Source organism: Myripristis murdjan, chromosome 13 (assembly GCF_902150065.1).
Source record: "Myripristis murdjan chromosome 13, fMyrMur1.1, whole genome shotgun sequence".
NCBI lineage: Eukaryota > Metazoa > Chordata > Actinopteri > Holocentriformes > Holocentridae > Myripristis > Myripristis murdjan.
Window position 1 is genome coordinate 20,820,609 of NC_043992.1, and position 13,956 is coordinate 20,834,564.

The 13,956-nt window shown below is 39.6% G+C and overlaps 2 protein-coding genes across 2 annotated transcripts in view; both read left to right on the forward strand.

The window, feature by feature from the left end:
- The first annotated feature begins 8 nt into the window (after window positions 1–8).
- pdcd10a (programmed cell death 10a) lies at window positions 9–9,996 on the forward strand. The gene is made up of 8 exons (XM_030067553.1): window positions 9–390; window positions 2,912–3,091; window positions 5,157–5,210; window positions 5,542–5,659; window positions 6,576–6,702; window positions 7,739–7,817; window positions 7,966–8,048; window positions 8,518–9,996. Exons 2-8 carry the CDS (start codon window positions 3,002–3,004, stop codon window positions 8,597–8,599), a joined length of 633 nt encoding a protein of 210 aa, XP_029923413.1. The 5' UTR covers window positions 9–390; window positions 2,912–3,001; the 3' UTR covers window positions 8,600–9,996.
- A 3,633-nt stretch (window positions 9,997–13,629) lies between these two features.
- LOC115370262 (WD repeat-containing protein 49-like) overlaps window positions 13,630–13,956 on the forward strand; it is a 42,780-nt gene continuing 42,453 nt past the window's right edge. Inside the window, exon 1 of the mRNA XM_030067198.1 lies at window positions 13,630–13,710. Coding sequence (XP_029923058.1) covers window positions 13,630–13,710 — 81 coding nt within the window. The remainder of the gene's footprint in view (window positions 13,711–13,956) is intronic.

The following is a 13,956-nucleotide window of genomic DNA, read 5'->3' on the forward strand; positions in this document are numbered from 1 at the left end:
GCTAATAAACCCCGCCCACTCCAGCCCTGGGTTTGCCTTTGGCTACCGTTTTGTCATGCAGAAAACTTCCTGAATGAGATATCAACCACAACAGAGGTAGCCGACAATTTCATAGCCTTTTTACAGCCAACAATACCGAAACAACTCTTCTAATTTTCCAACGTTTCCAACGCTACGGTAGCTACGACGGTTTTGCCTCCAAAGACAGAGCTAGCAACATAGTTAGCTAAGGACGGAGTTGTTCACCTGCCCAAAGCTGCTAACCTAGCTGGCTAACCCCAACGACACAAAGCTATTGTTTGTTTCCTTACCTTATTTATCTCCGTTTCACCGGCACACCACCTTTCTCCAGTGGTACCTCGCCCTGGATTTTCCGGCAGAAGCTCGCAGGTAAGTCAAGAGGAGTAAGAGTCATTTTGTAATCCCTGTTCATCACCAACATGAATTTCAGTCAGGGAGTTCGTGTGACAGACTTGTGTTGGACAGTAGAGCTGCACCTCTCATGTTTGTGTCACCCACAATAAAGTATGGTAGACGGCATGTTGCGTGAATTACAGGCCAGGAGAATAAATGGAGAAATTGTAGGGATGTCATGATACCAGAAATTTGGCAATTCCACCACCAGTGAAATTCCACAATTCTCAGTACCTGATTCAGTATCACAACAAACAACAGAAATCCTATTCAACACACACTGTTTTTGTCATAAACTTAATATAACATTAACAAGTGATCAGATTCAAGTGTGTCGGCATACAGCCTAACCTAGAGTACAAATACAAGGTACAAATAAAGCATTAGATGGCCCATAGTCGTCCATAGTAGTGAGTTAAAGCAGCTCAACAAAAATTAGAGGAAGTATATGAAAAGTCCTGCTGTCACAATAAATACAATGGTATGATCAGTTCATCTCATTTTGATTGACAGTCCTAACATGACGGCAACTTTTTCAGCGCTTTGAAAGATATGCTCAGGCTACATTCGAGTAAGAACACTGAGTTACAGAGTAAGGTGTGAATTTTTGTTGATAGTGCTGATATCAGAAACACTAGCACTATTATCATCGTATAAATTGTGGTATTCACTTAGTATTGATTCTTGTGACATCCCTACCCATACACAATGCTTTTATCTCTCTCTGATTCCCACCATGACACAAGCCAGGTTGTATATTCTTTAATTTTCAAACCCTCACTGAATTGGAGCCTAAATCCTTTCAATGTCATTTAGTATGCCCTCACATTAGGCAGGTCACTGTCAGACAGCGGTAAGTGTATTGGTGGCTTTGAGCTCAATGGTAAAGTAGCCAGATGGAAATGAGCCAGACATGCAAAACTACTGGGTTGTGACCTTTTTACAGTCTGCAGTCTTTTATAGTCTGCTTAATTGTGTACTAGGCACAGGACAATGTCTAATGGTCTGGTCAAATAATTCAAGGGAAATTACTCCAGTGTAAATAAAGCCTACATTGCACCAATAATAATAATCAAGGGACAAATTGAAGACATGAGATTTGCAATTTTCCAGTCTCCAAGCCCATGGCCCATTTGCTTTAAGTGGTGAGCTAGTGCAAAGTCATTCTCTTTAGCCAGAATTTGACTGTGTTTCCACTGAAATGTTACCATGCAGGAAGCTGAAGGCCTATGCTGCATGATAGAGTCCAATGAGAGATGCAGCGTCACGTTACAAGCACTGATAGTTCAGTTAATGTTGACTGATTTTGAACACCTGTCATTAGAGGTTAATTTGTAATTAGATGCTCTCCGGCACTTTTGTCTCCTTGAGATTGGACTGCATTTTGACTAGTTGGTGACCTACCTAAGTATCTTGCCACATATGATTATATGATTAATCTCTCTCCCTAACTATAAAGATAAGGTCTAATCTATACTATACTTAATATAACTACACTCTGTAAGCTGCTACAGGAGCAGTGTGTTCAGTCAAACTTTCATTCAGCTAAACACCCTGCTAATAGTAGGTGTTGGAACGGAACTCAGTCATATTGTAAAGTATGCTGGCAGTGACTCATTGGAATCTCAGTGAGGACACACACACACACACACACACACACACACACACACACACAGTGATGGCGTGTCAGTCAGTGTCCTTGCCCTCCCATAGTATGCAGTAATCTATGCTATAAGTTATCTGTTGTGTGCTATGTTGAATGAAGAATGTGTCCACATTGGACACTGTAGGTGTAACACAATAGACAATGGGTGAGGAAGATGAACAGGTCCCAGAGGTGTCAGTCACAGGTGTGTTAGTGTGTGTGCATGTGTGTGTAGAGACAGAGCACACGCCAGTGACAGTGCTAAAGATGTATCATCGTTCCTGTTATTATTGGCTTGTGTTTTGACGTGAGTGATGTATAAATTCACTGTATGCCAGCCAGCATGCTTTGATTACTCACCGATTTGTATTAGGATAATAATACTGAAGAGGGCATGTCTTACTTGAGTTTAACTCATACCTGTTGTGCCGCCATGGTTTACAAAAGCACAGTAAGCAGTGGGCTTTATATGTATTATGCCTTTCCTATAATTATAAATGCTTGTGTGTTATATGAAAGGTTATCCACAGAGTAATATGCATACATATAAATAAAAAAATGGAGACACATATTTGATTTTCTTTTTCTGGGCAAGAGATTGCCATGAACGAGCTCTATGGTTAACATTGCAACCAGCTGCAATGTTGATAAGTAAGAGACAAAGCATTCTTTATGGGGACTGTCATAAAAGTTCATCTGCACCTTTGATCAGTGAAATTGTCTTACATCTTTTTCTTTTTAAAAGACGTTCTAAATATACCTAAAATTTATTGGAGGAAAGGAATTCCTGATTTTCTCTTCTCCCTCTCCTCTCCTCTCCTCTCCTCTCCTCTCCTCTCCTCTCCTCTTCAGGTCCTTGTCTGCTCCCATTCTGTCACTCTCTGTGAGTGATTGAATGCAGTGAAACCTGCATTGGTACACACACACACTGACTGGTCAAGGATGACCATGGAAGACATGAAGAATGAAGCCGATACCACCGCGATGGTCTCCATGGCTCTCTATACTGTGATGTACCCAGTCTTTAACCAGGTAAAGAATACAGATTTAAAGTTAACATTAAGAAAACAAGCACAGCTCCTTTGCACAAGCACATTGGGAAAATGTTATTGCTTGTGACCGTGCAAGTGCAGTTTGACTATGAATCAGATTTTCTGTGTGTGTGTGTGTGCGCGTGTGTGTGTGTGTGCGCGTGTGTGTGTGTGTGTGTGTGTGTGTGTGTGTGCGCGCGCGCGCGCGCGTGTGTTTGTGTGTGCGCGTGTGTGTCTAATCGTGATCGTGTGAGTGAGTGAGTGAGTGAGAGGATGGAGTGTTTTTTGGGTTACACCCTAGCTGTATAGGAATGCCACCAGCCTAATTACAAATGAAGAGAGGGTGGGGGTTATGAATAACAGGAAGGGAAGAAAAGAGCAGGGTGTGATAGCAATCAAGCCTGAATGAGACACATACACAGTTAATTAGTTAATTTACACAGTGAATTGACCAGAGATGTTGTATTATCATTAGTTCACCATGTGGTTAGCATTTGTATATGTGATTGTTGTTCCATGGTATTTATTTTTTTGTTTCACTGTCCTAATGAGAAAGTTATGTGGACTGTGTGTGTTCATTTGTCTTTGTTCTGCTTACACATGCATTTAGATAGAGTTCATCTTTATTCATTTTGTATGTTATCTAGGGCTGGACAATAAAACAATAACAAAAATTATCACAGTGTATTTTTCCTCAATATAAATGTAAAAAATATCCAATAAAAAGTCCATAAATTTCCACATAATTATCTTCTGTGATGGATGCACAAATACCAGTCATGCGGCAGGAATAGAGAAAGGTCTTGGTTGCACAGTCAGTTACAAGCAGGGAGACACACACCACACAAATGAACTACACAATGTATTGTTCTGGTACACTAAAGAAGATTAGCTTAATGAGCCCTCTAGTTTCTTCAGATTTCTCTCAGAAGCAAAAAGTAATATTTAATGTGACATAATATTTATTTAATATATATTATTGGTGTTGACTGATAAGATGAATTTCACTGTGACAACATTTATGGCATATCACCCAGCCCTATGTTTATCTTACTGGGACAGTGCTACTGTAAATGAATATTCTCTGCATATGTACTGTACCACACGCAACAGAAAAAGCTTATTTTCATTTCTAGTCTCAGGCTGACAAATAGTACCCCCCAAAACAAGGTACATGTGTAAAAATGGAAAACTATCAAGTACACAGAAGGGGAGTTAGCAACACAGGGGAGTCAACAAATGTTACGTCAGAATAACAAGACAAAGAAAATCAATAGTACATTCTTGAGGAACAAAATAGCATCAAAACAAAACAATGTGCCTCATTTATAAAGTCAAACACAAACAAATTCGTACAGAAAAAATAACCCTGAATTTGAATTTGGGCTTTTTTATGAAGAGAACAAATAGGTAGCACACATAAAAACTTTATTTCTGTGTGACTTTATTGTAATTTCCAGATTTCATTGTAATGCAGAGCACATATCCATTATGTTCTAATGCTGACACACAGTACAAATCACAGCAAACATTTACCAACTTCAGAAACCATTTCAAACTCTATAATTGCCACATACTTGTAGCCAAAATCCTCGTGTCAGTTCATCTCACTTGTCGGACTGTTTACTTTTTCACTCTGTATTTTGCAATATTCTTTTCTATGACCCTTTCAGTGAAGCAAGATGGGAAACGGAGGTACAGATTGAGATTGTCAGTCAAAACCAATACAGTTGCCAGCATGTGGGGTGTAGATTGGCAGGACTACCAGGATGCGCTAGTGATGAGTTCTCTAATACCAGAATAGAGTTTCATACCCCTGAGGTTTAGATGGAGAATGCAGTCAGACTCAACACGCTTTTCACAATGGAATAATGCAATGTACTCTTTTGATATTGCAAGTTGCCTGGATTGTATGTACTTTCTACTTAATGAAATTTCAGGATTGGAGAAGAGCCATGATAAGAGCAAAGCTATGTGTATGTCTATGTGTGTCTGTGTGTCGTGGTTTGTGTCTGTGTGTGTGTGTGTGTGTGTGTGTGTGTGTATGTGTGTTATGTAACTTTCAGCTGGAGAAAGTCAACTTATCAGCAGCACAGACCTTGCGAGCAGCCTTTATAAAGGTAAAAAAAAAAAAAAATAATAATAATAGTTTTCTTTTGTTAGTTTGTTTACGATTTTGGAGTGCACTGCCATTCTTCTCGCAACAAGTTTTACTCTGCAGGCACACGGAGCCCGAAGCCATACTATTCTAAGTAATTTTGGACTTCACTGTTGTAGCTCTGAATTGATTTGTAGATTGCTGTAGATATGTTATTCTAACACAACAGCAAGGCGAGTGCTGATTGCTATCAGTGCAGTGTGCTTTACGTACACCCAGTCACTAGGTGTTGTGTGTGTGTGTGTGTGTGTGTGTGTGTGTGTGTGTGTGTGTGTGTGCTTGTGTTTCTCAAGGCGGAGAAGGAGAACCCAGGGCTGACCCAGGACATCATCATAAAAATACTAGAGAAGAAGAACTTAGAAATCAGCTACACCGAGTCTCTACTTCGAATGGCTGCAGATGATGTTGAAGGTAGTTTTATTTATTGATTGATTGATTGATTGATTGATTGATTGATTGATTGATTGATTTGTGTGTGCTATGTTAAGTTGTAAAAAAGAACAGAGGGAAAGATGTGATCATTGTCTTCATTAAGGGAGAGGGATTAGGAAATCAAGTTTTCATAACACAGCAATTCCAGCATATAGTTTAGGTAAACTGTAACAAAAGCTTCCAAAATTAGTGAACAGTAACATCCTGCCACTGCAGTTCACATATTTGTGTGATATTGTATTGATTCCTTAAGAAGAAATCCAACTTTTTGCTTGTGTTGACCACAAAGTCATATAGACCAGTGCTTCTGGAGCTGGTAGGGATACACTGAGTTGCTCAAAGACATTTCAGCAGGGCCGAAGTGCTTATGGTCCAAGCGCTGCTTGGTTTTTTGTGATGTCCAAGCTTTTTTTTCTTTTTTCATCATCACGCTGTGTTAGCCCAGCTGCCCACTAGGTGGAGCTGTGTCTCCACTAATCAACTTTCTGCCCCTGTTCTCAAATGCTCCTTCGTTTCCCTCTGTAATTGAATTCCCTGTGCCGCGTACAGTGATTGATGGTAGTAATGAATTCACATACACACGCACACACACGAACACACTCTTTGGATGAATTTTAAATGTACCTCCTGCATAGTTCCAGGCGCAGCCCAAGTTCTAATCCTGCCTTCTCGTGACAAACTAACCACTGTCACTCTGTCACTTTGACACACACGTGTGTGTATGTGCACTGGCACACATGTATACTTGCTCATGTGCATATTTCTTCCGTCTGACTGTAGTTATGTGTTTCCATATATAACACTGATCGCTTTATTTCAGTACCTGCTGTAGCTTTGTTTGCTGACATGTCTGTCACTTAGGAGATATGTGTTCTGTTCTTGTGGGCGGGTCCAGAGTTCCTGATTGACAGGCAGGAGGGCGAGTTCCAGGAGCTGAACGAGAGGGCCAGAGCTCTGAAACACATCCTGAGCACAATACCTGACGAGATCAACGACAGAGTACGCTTCCTACAGACCATCAAGTACGATTAGTGTGTGTGTGTGTGTGTGTGTGTGTTTATGTGTAGACCAGTGACGTCCAGTCTAAGTCTTCACAAGAACTTTGCCAGAAAATGTCTCTTGAAGATATATTGGTCAGCCATATGTCAGCCAATGGCTGATAAAAGCTTATTTTATTTAGGGTGAAGATTAGAATTACAAGTAGGTATACCCAAGTAAAAAGTGTGTTGTACATGTGTGTGTGTTTCTGTGTATGTGTATAATAGAAATTAGTTAAATCCAAATTCAATACCCAGAGTTTCTGTGGTGACAGAAAAATTGCAGCTCTCATAGGAATTGAAATTATGTTGAAAAGTAATGAATAATAGCACAGATCCAGAAGATTTGGCATATGTCATGAAAATTGGTTCTTTCTTTTTTGCCCTCTTTTTTAATATGTATATATGTATTATCTGTGCATGTATGTAGTTATTTATTTTTTCTTTTCAAGTTCACTCAAAGTAGCAGATTTTGCAGACACGGGATGATCAAATCAGTTCTCTATTAAAAACATTAAAACATGGACCACATAGATGCTGGTATTAACTGTAGGAATTGCTGTGTTTTGGACTAGGCATGGAGTTTGATGCATGCCAGCTTATTACACTGCCACACACACACACACACACACCCCCCTCCTCCCCACTCTCTCTTACACAGAACACAAGGGAAAAAAGCAAGAGTTTCTGCATTCTTGGCCCACTTTGCCATTATTTTGATCAAATTCAATACTTTCAGTGAGTCACTGCTTAAGTTACTTACCCAGTGGAGGGCTTAGAAATTAAATCAATTCAAAGGGAAAAATTTAAGTTATGAAACGGCAGATCAAGTGCGGACGAGGGGAGGAATAGTTGAAGGTGAAAAGATGTTTGTGAATAACAAAGGAGAAGAAAGGGAGACGTGAACAGGATCAAAGAATCATAGTTTCATGCTATCGCTGCCTGATGGAAACTGACAGATTTCCAGATGTGGTTGTCTCACGTGTGTGTGTGTGTGTGTGTGTGTGTGTCGCATCCACAGAGACATTGCCAGTGCCATAAAGGAGTTGCTAGACACAGTCAACACCGTCTTCAGGAAATACCACTATCAGAATAGACGGGTAAGTGAACACATGGCAGACACAGACACACACACACACACACACACACACACACACACACACACACACACACACACACACACACATATAAATACACAGTGCCTGTGAAATAAGGGAAGCTGAAAAGCTGTCTGTATTTATTGGTTAGGCTCTGGAACAGCAGAAGAAAGAGTTTGTGAAATACTCCAAGAGCTTCAGCGACACTCTCAAAACCTACTTCAAAGATGGAAAGTAAGACAGCATTTCTACTTAATTCTCTCTTTTTAGGAGTTCTCACTGCTGTCTGTCTCACTGTCTGTCTTACTCTCTCTGTTTTCTTTCCTTTTGCTTGCCTTTTTCTCCTCACATAGCGTTTTTTTTCTATAGCTATTCACATGCACCCAGTACCACATAAATAGTCATGCATGCATGCACACACACACACTCACTCACACACACACACACACACACACTGTCACTACCATGTAAATGGTTGTCGTTTGATCACAGGGCAGCTTCCATCAAATCCACCATTGCTGAATAATTCCATTGACCCATTTCCTGTGGATTCACCGCTCTCATGTATTGTCAGGAGCCTTACACTCTCCATTCCAGCCAGATCAAAGTGTGCTCTGGATCAATGCTCATATTTCTGCCATGGTTTCTTTTCACCATATGATTGACACGTGTGCCCTTGTGTCTCTGTCACGCTCCTTTTCAGGGCAATAAACGTGTTTGTCAGCGCCAACCGGCTCACCCACCAAACCAACATGATACTGCAGGCCTTCAAGACTGTGGTGTAAAAGCCTAAGAAGACCCGTGCTCTGTGCACACACTTTCTTTTTTTTAAAATCATAGAATAGGTGATATGAAGCTTTGTAATTTGTAAAGACTTTTTTTATGGGGACGTATAATTTATAATGCTGTAGCTTTGATGGGAGATGAGGTAGTTTGAGGTTCAAAGTGAATCAGTTTGACAGTAATTGTCAGAGAATTTCAATTCTTTTGTGTTGCTCTTTTATTGGATTTCTGCATTTGTGCTTTTTGATTCATTCATTTATATATTTCCCTTTTTTTTAGTGCTATATAAATCTGGGAAAAGTATGGCAAAAATATGATAATTTGTGCTTAAAAGTGTGGGAATGGTAAGGAATGTTTGATATTAATATTAACTGAACTGATATTTTTTTAAGTCAAGTCAAGAAATTTCAGAAAATGCCCAGAAAAATCTATATCAAAGAAAAAAATCCACCTGAAAAGAGCTATAGCCAATGTGGTCTGCGGTTCTAGTACATCTTTCACTTTGTTGTTTGGTGGTGTATTTCTCTTATTTCTCTGATTGACTGGCCTAACATGGATAGCACATCACATCAAGATATTTTCAGCGCAGCTACAATAGAGTATGATGATGAAAAATCTTTAAGCTTTCCGAAAATTAGCAGTCTACATCAGGTTTTGGTGCCAGAGCTTCAGAATCAGAGAGCAAGGACTTTTTTCAAACCATTCCAGGGTGTAGTCATGATTGGAAACATGTCACAGTGTTCACAAATCTGTTGCCTAGCCGTATTTATATGCTCATACACTTGCCTTTGACTGAAAGCAACAAGTTCACGCCCCTTCTCTGGAGTCTTCTTGGAAATTTAGAAAATCAGTAAAGTAGGAGTGGACCTTGCAAGTTCCAAGAAAGTCGGTACAACAAAGTGTACTATAGTACTTGATTGCAAATCAATGCCTTTCATGCTCTGGACATCACAAATTTATGATGTCAGTGTCGGAGTACTTGAGAATGTTTTCTTTCTCTTTAACTGCTAGCCGTATAGACATGAAAATAGAACTTTAATTCTTAAGTACATTATTATCAAGATGGTACAATTTACAATTAGATTATAAAGAGTTAGATGCTTTTAGACCAGTTACATAGCCTGTATGAAGTTCACCATAATGTATAGGAATGCAAATGTCATTTTATTTCTTTGCCTTTTTTCTCTGTTTCTCTTTGACTAACTCTCTGATTTTTATTCTGGGCCCGTAAAGTGGCCACGGACACATTCCTTCAAGCAAATGTAAATATAATACACGGACCTGAGCATTTCTCTCACACTCTGACTCGGAACAGCGAGACATGACGATGTGTGTTGAACAAACGCTTTGGAGTTGCAAAGTGTTCCCAATAAATGAGTTTCAAACATTTGGGAAAGATTTTCAAAACTGGGTCTTGCTTCAGATTTGTCTTGCATTGTTGTGTGAAAGTGGTTCATTTTCACTTGGTTGCCCTTACATTCTGTTTCTTCGACTGCACCTCTTTCCTCCCAGTACTTAGATCCCTACCAATTTCCCCCATTCCAGCAAGTTCATTCTTCTCCCTATATAATAGTGGATTCTCCATGGTGGATTTGTGGCGGGCTATTTTGGGCTCTGTACTGGCTCCTACCCGCACTGCTGTAATCCAATTGTGAAAGCGTTAATTTTTAAAGCTTTATTATTGAAATTGCTGAGACCTCATTTTCTGATCCTGTCGCCGTTGACGACCGCTGTAATCAGTTAATTCAAGTTATTCCAGGCCATTAAATCACACGTAAGAATCGGTCTTGGTCACTGGAGAGTGAGGAGAGAATGAGGGAGAGGGAAATATGTTTTGCATTGAATGTATGGCCTCATGTGCGGGCATATGCTTGCATTCATACAGGCAAAAAGTATGTGCGTCTGGGACTACTTTTTTCCCTCATTAGCTGTTTGAGTGTGTGTGTAAAAGTAGAATGAGGAGTGACCCTACAGGGTGTCCTCACAAAGGGATTTGAATAGTCTCATAAAACTTTGACTGTGTGTGTCTTTTATTTGTGTTTGGGTCCACGTCAGGAATTTTTAGTGGTTATAAAGCATGCACAAGTTTATGACTGGTTGTAGAATCCTAATTTTGTTGTGTATTGTGTAGGGCTATGCGGTAGCTATAGTGTGTGGAGAGTGTATATCTGTGTGTAGCATACATCACTCAGTGAACCATACTTGAAGATAAGGTCCTCTCCGGTGCCTAATCTGTGAATAGAAGTAACACACACACACACACACACACACACACATACATTGGTACACACAAAGCAATACGGCCTGGACGCACAAACACTTTTTGACTACTTGGTTGCCAGGAAACTTAGCCTGAGTCTTTGAGAGTGAAGGATAATAAAAGAAAAGAATTGTGTTTGTGTGCGTCTGTGTCTCTTTGTGTGTGCAAGTCTGTGTGGCCTCTGCCACTGTCTGGACTTCAGGGGGCAGTTAGTTAACTCTCTGTGGGAGTGTGTGTGTTGCGTTGTGTGTTGGCGAAGATTGCTTCTTAGACACTGCTGGCTTCGACTCAACCTCCAGACACAAAGCGAGAACCCTCTGCTCTCACAATCTGTTGAACGTGCTGCAAACAGAGCCGTCCAAGGCCAGCAGGACTGAACAACGACTGGAAAGTAGTTTGAATCATCAGACTGTTACCACTCAACCAACCTCGCTACCTCAAGTCAGGAGCTGTGGGGCAGTCTGCAGTGGACGTCAGACGTGGGCCTTGAGGATGAAATTGAAGCTTGTGGTAGGTCTCATTTTTAAAAACAGAAATGGTGCACTCAGCTGTTCTATTCTGCTATTTACATGTGATTGAGTCAGTTGTGTATATATACAGTATATATGTATGCACTGACTATCCTGTCAGCTAACTTGCTGGTGATGTCACCTGCCCTAAAGCCTGTCATTACATAAGATTATTTTCTTCCTACAGTGTCACAGTCTGTTGAGAACTAAATCAACAGAATATGCAATACTTTAAAAGGTTAACATTGTGGTTATTAAAAAGTATGAAATGAATTTTGAGATCTCTTTCAAAAACAATCTAAAAATACCTGCTACAGATGGAAATGTATGTGCAGTGGATCAATGTGTGAGCTGCAAGATTTATTATCCCATTTATCCCTACCTCTGTATGCTGCCATACAGCACTATTTTAGTGACAGCACCAATAATTTACTTTTAGTCAGTCATCATTCAGTGTTTAAATTCCAAAAATGCATGCTTATGCAGTTCAAAGAAATATTACCAGACTTTATGATGTTTATTTCACCCCTTTCTTTTAGACATTGTGACTTCATGCGAGGATTTGGCAGTATAATGCTAATAAATGTGATAAAAATCCTGTGATGCCAATTGCCAGTGTTAAATGAACACTCAAAGTGGGCCAATGCAAAGAAAATAGAAGCCGCCCTCTGAAGAAGGTACAGTATGACAAGTAGCACAAGGAGCACTAAGACCCCCTCTACAGTGTTGTATTCATTAGTCATCTTGTCTAGTATTAAACAGTTCAGTCTCAGCCGGGGGGCTGAACAAGAGAGCAGAAGTCCTTTGTATTTCAGACCTTACATGCAAATAATTCATGCTCCCTTATACCCCTTTCAGTGATTGGTATAGAAAGGGAATACTTCAGATATCTTTTACCTTTGTTCAAACAGCAATGTATATGTCAATACAGATGTTCAAAAGACTAAGCACCTGAACTCCCACAGTGCCTCTGCTATTTTATTTTTATTTTATATTATTTTTATTTTTTCATCCCTGTGAAATCTCACTTTAATAAATGAACCCAGGTGCAAAAGAACTCTGGATGTAGTAGTTCTCTTAATTTGAAGTCATTATCACATTCACAAATCAAATATAAGGGAATGTATTTCGTGATATAATGTGGATACAGTTTCTATGTTTCATAATATGCCTACTAGCTTTAATTGTTTCACCTTACTACTATAGCATATACTCGGCATCTTCTTTACATTTTGTTAGCTACTTACAGCAGTGATGTAATGATAAGTAACACAAAGAATGAACTGTGATCACTCAATGATCATAAGGCAAGCAACCACAAAATAAACAATATTCAATTATTGTTTCAGGAGGAAAGTATTATTTTTTGATCCCTTTAAAGATGCTATCTTCATGAATTTTATCTCAGTTTGATGCTGTTTAACTCTGACTTATGCTATAGAGATGTATATACAGCTTAAAATATATAGATAAATATGGATAAACTGAGTGGCTTTGACATTCACTCCATCTGTAATTAGCATTGCATAGAATGTCAGTAGGTGTGCACCACCTCTTCACCTTATAGAAACATAAAAGTCTCTTCCATTGTTCTCACCATTAGTTGGCAACATCAAAGAAAATAAACATGTCTAAATAGTCTAGCAATGCAGAGATTAATGGCATGACAACATTTTCTCAAAGAACATCTTTTAAGAGCCCAATATATCTTATGGTCACTTTTTAGGCTAATTTATCAAACCTTACCTTCTGATTCATACTACTAAGAACTAGCCTTGCAGTGTTTTATTCTGCTTACCTTACATTACTGAGACTGGAAGTGCTTTGGCAGGCTAACACAGCCTGTAACCATTTCTAAGACATTATTTGGGGACCCATTTAAATCTGCACCCAGCTTTGGGTCCCAACTCTGCCTTTGAAAACCACTGAGCTTGAGGAAATTTCTATTTAAAATGAAATGCATTTGCACTCTGTTCAACACGGACATGTTTGAGTAGAGTGAAAAGAACCAACAAAAGAATCTTGTAACCCTGCTGTAAGATTATGGTGCCATGACAACCCACTGTGAAACAGATATGGAACCTTATTAAGGGATTACGAGAGTTGAGAACATCTTGTTTCGACATGTAGCACCTAGAGATGTGGGGAAAGTAATATGTGACTGTGAATCTTAAGCACAGGCTCACACACACACTGTTTGCCTTTCTGACCTTGACTGGAACAGCGTTGGGTCAAGATTGATTGACAGGTCTGGACTGTAGCCATGGGAACGAAAATGGAGGTGGGACACCTCGAGAGCAGGATGAACATTGAGGACTATAAGAAGCTGCAGGGTCTTTTCCTGGTGAGTTTGTCTTACCCTCTGCCTTTGTGGTTTCATCTGTTTATTAATAATCTTGCATTTTATCACATCCAGTTCACATGAGAAACACTTCAGGAAGTGTATTACCTTGTAGTATATCTGTGTGTTCACCAGTTGTCCTATAGCACCACACCTTTAGGTCTCTTGAAAAAAACCTTATGAAAGGTGAGAACAGTGCAATACAACGTGCACATACACTATATGGACAAATGTATTAGGCCACCTTCA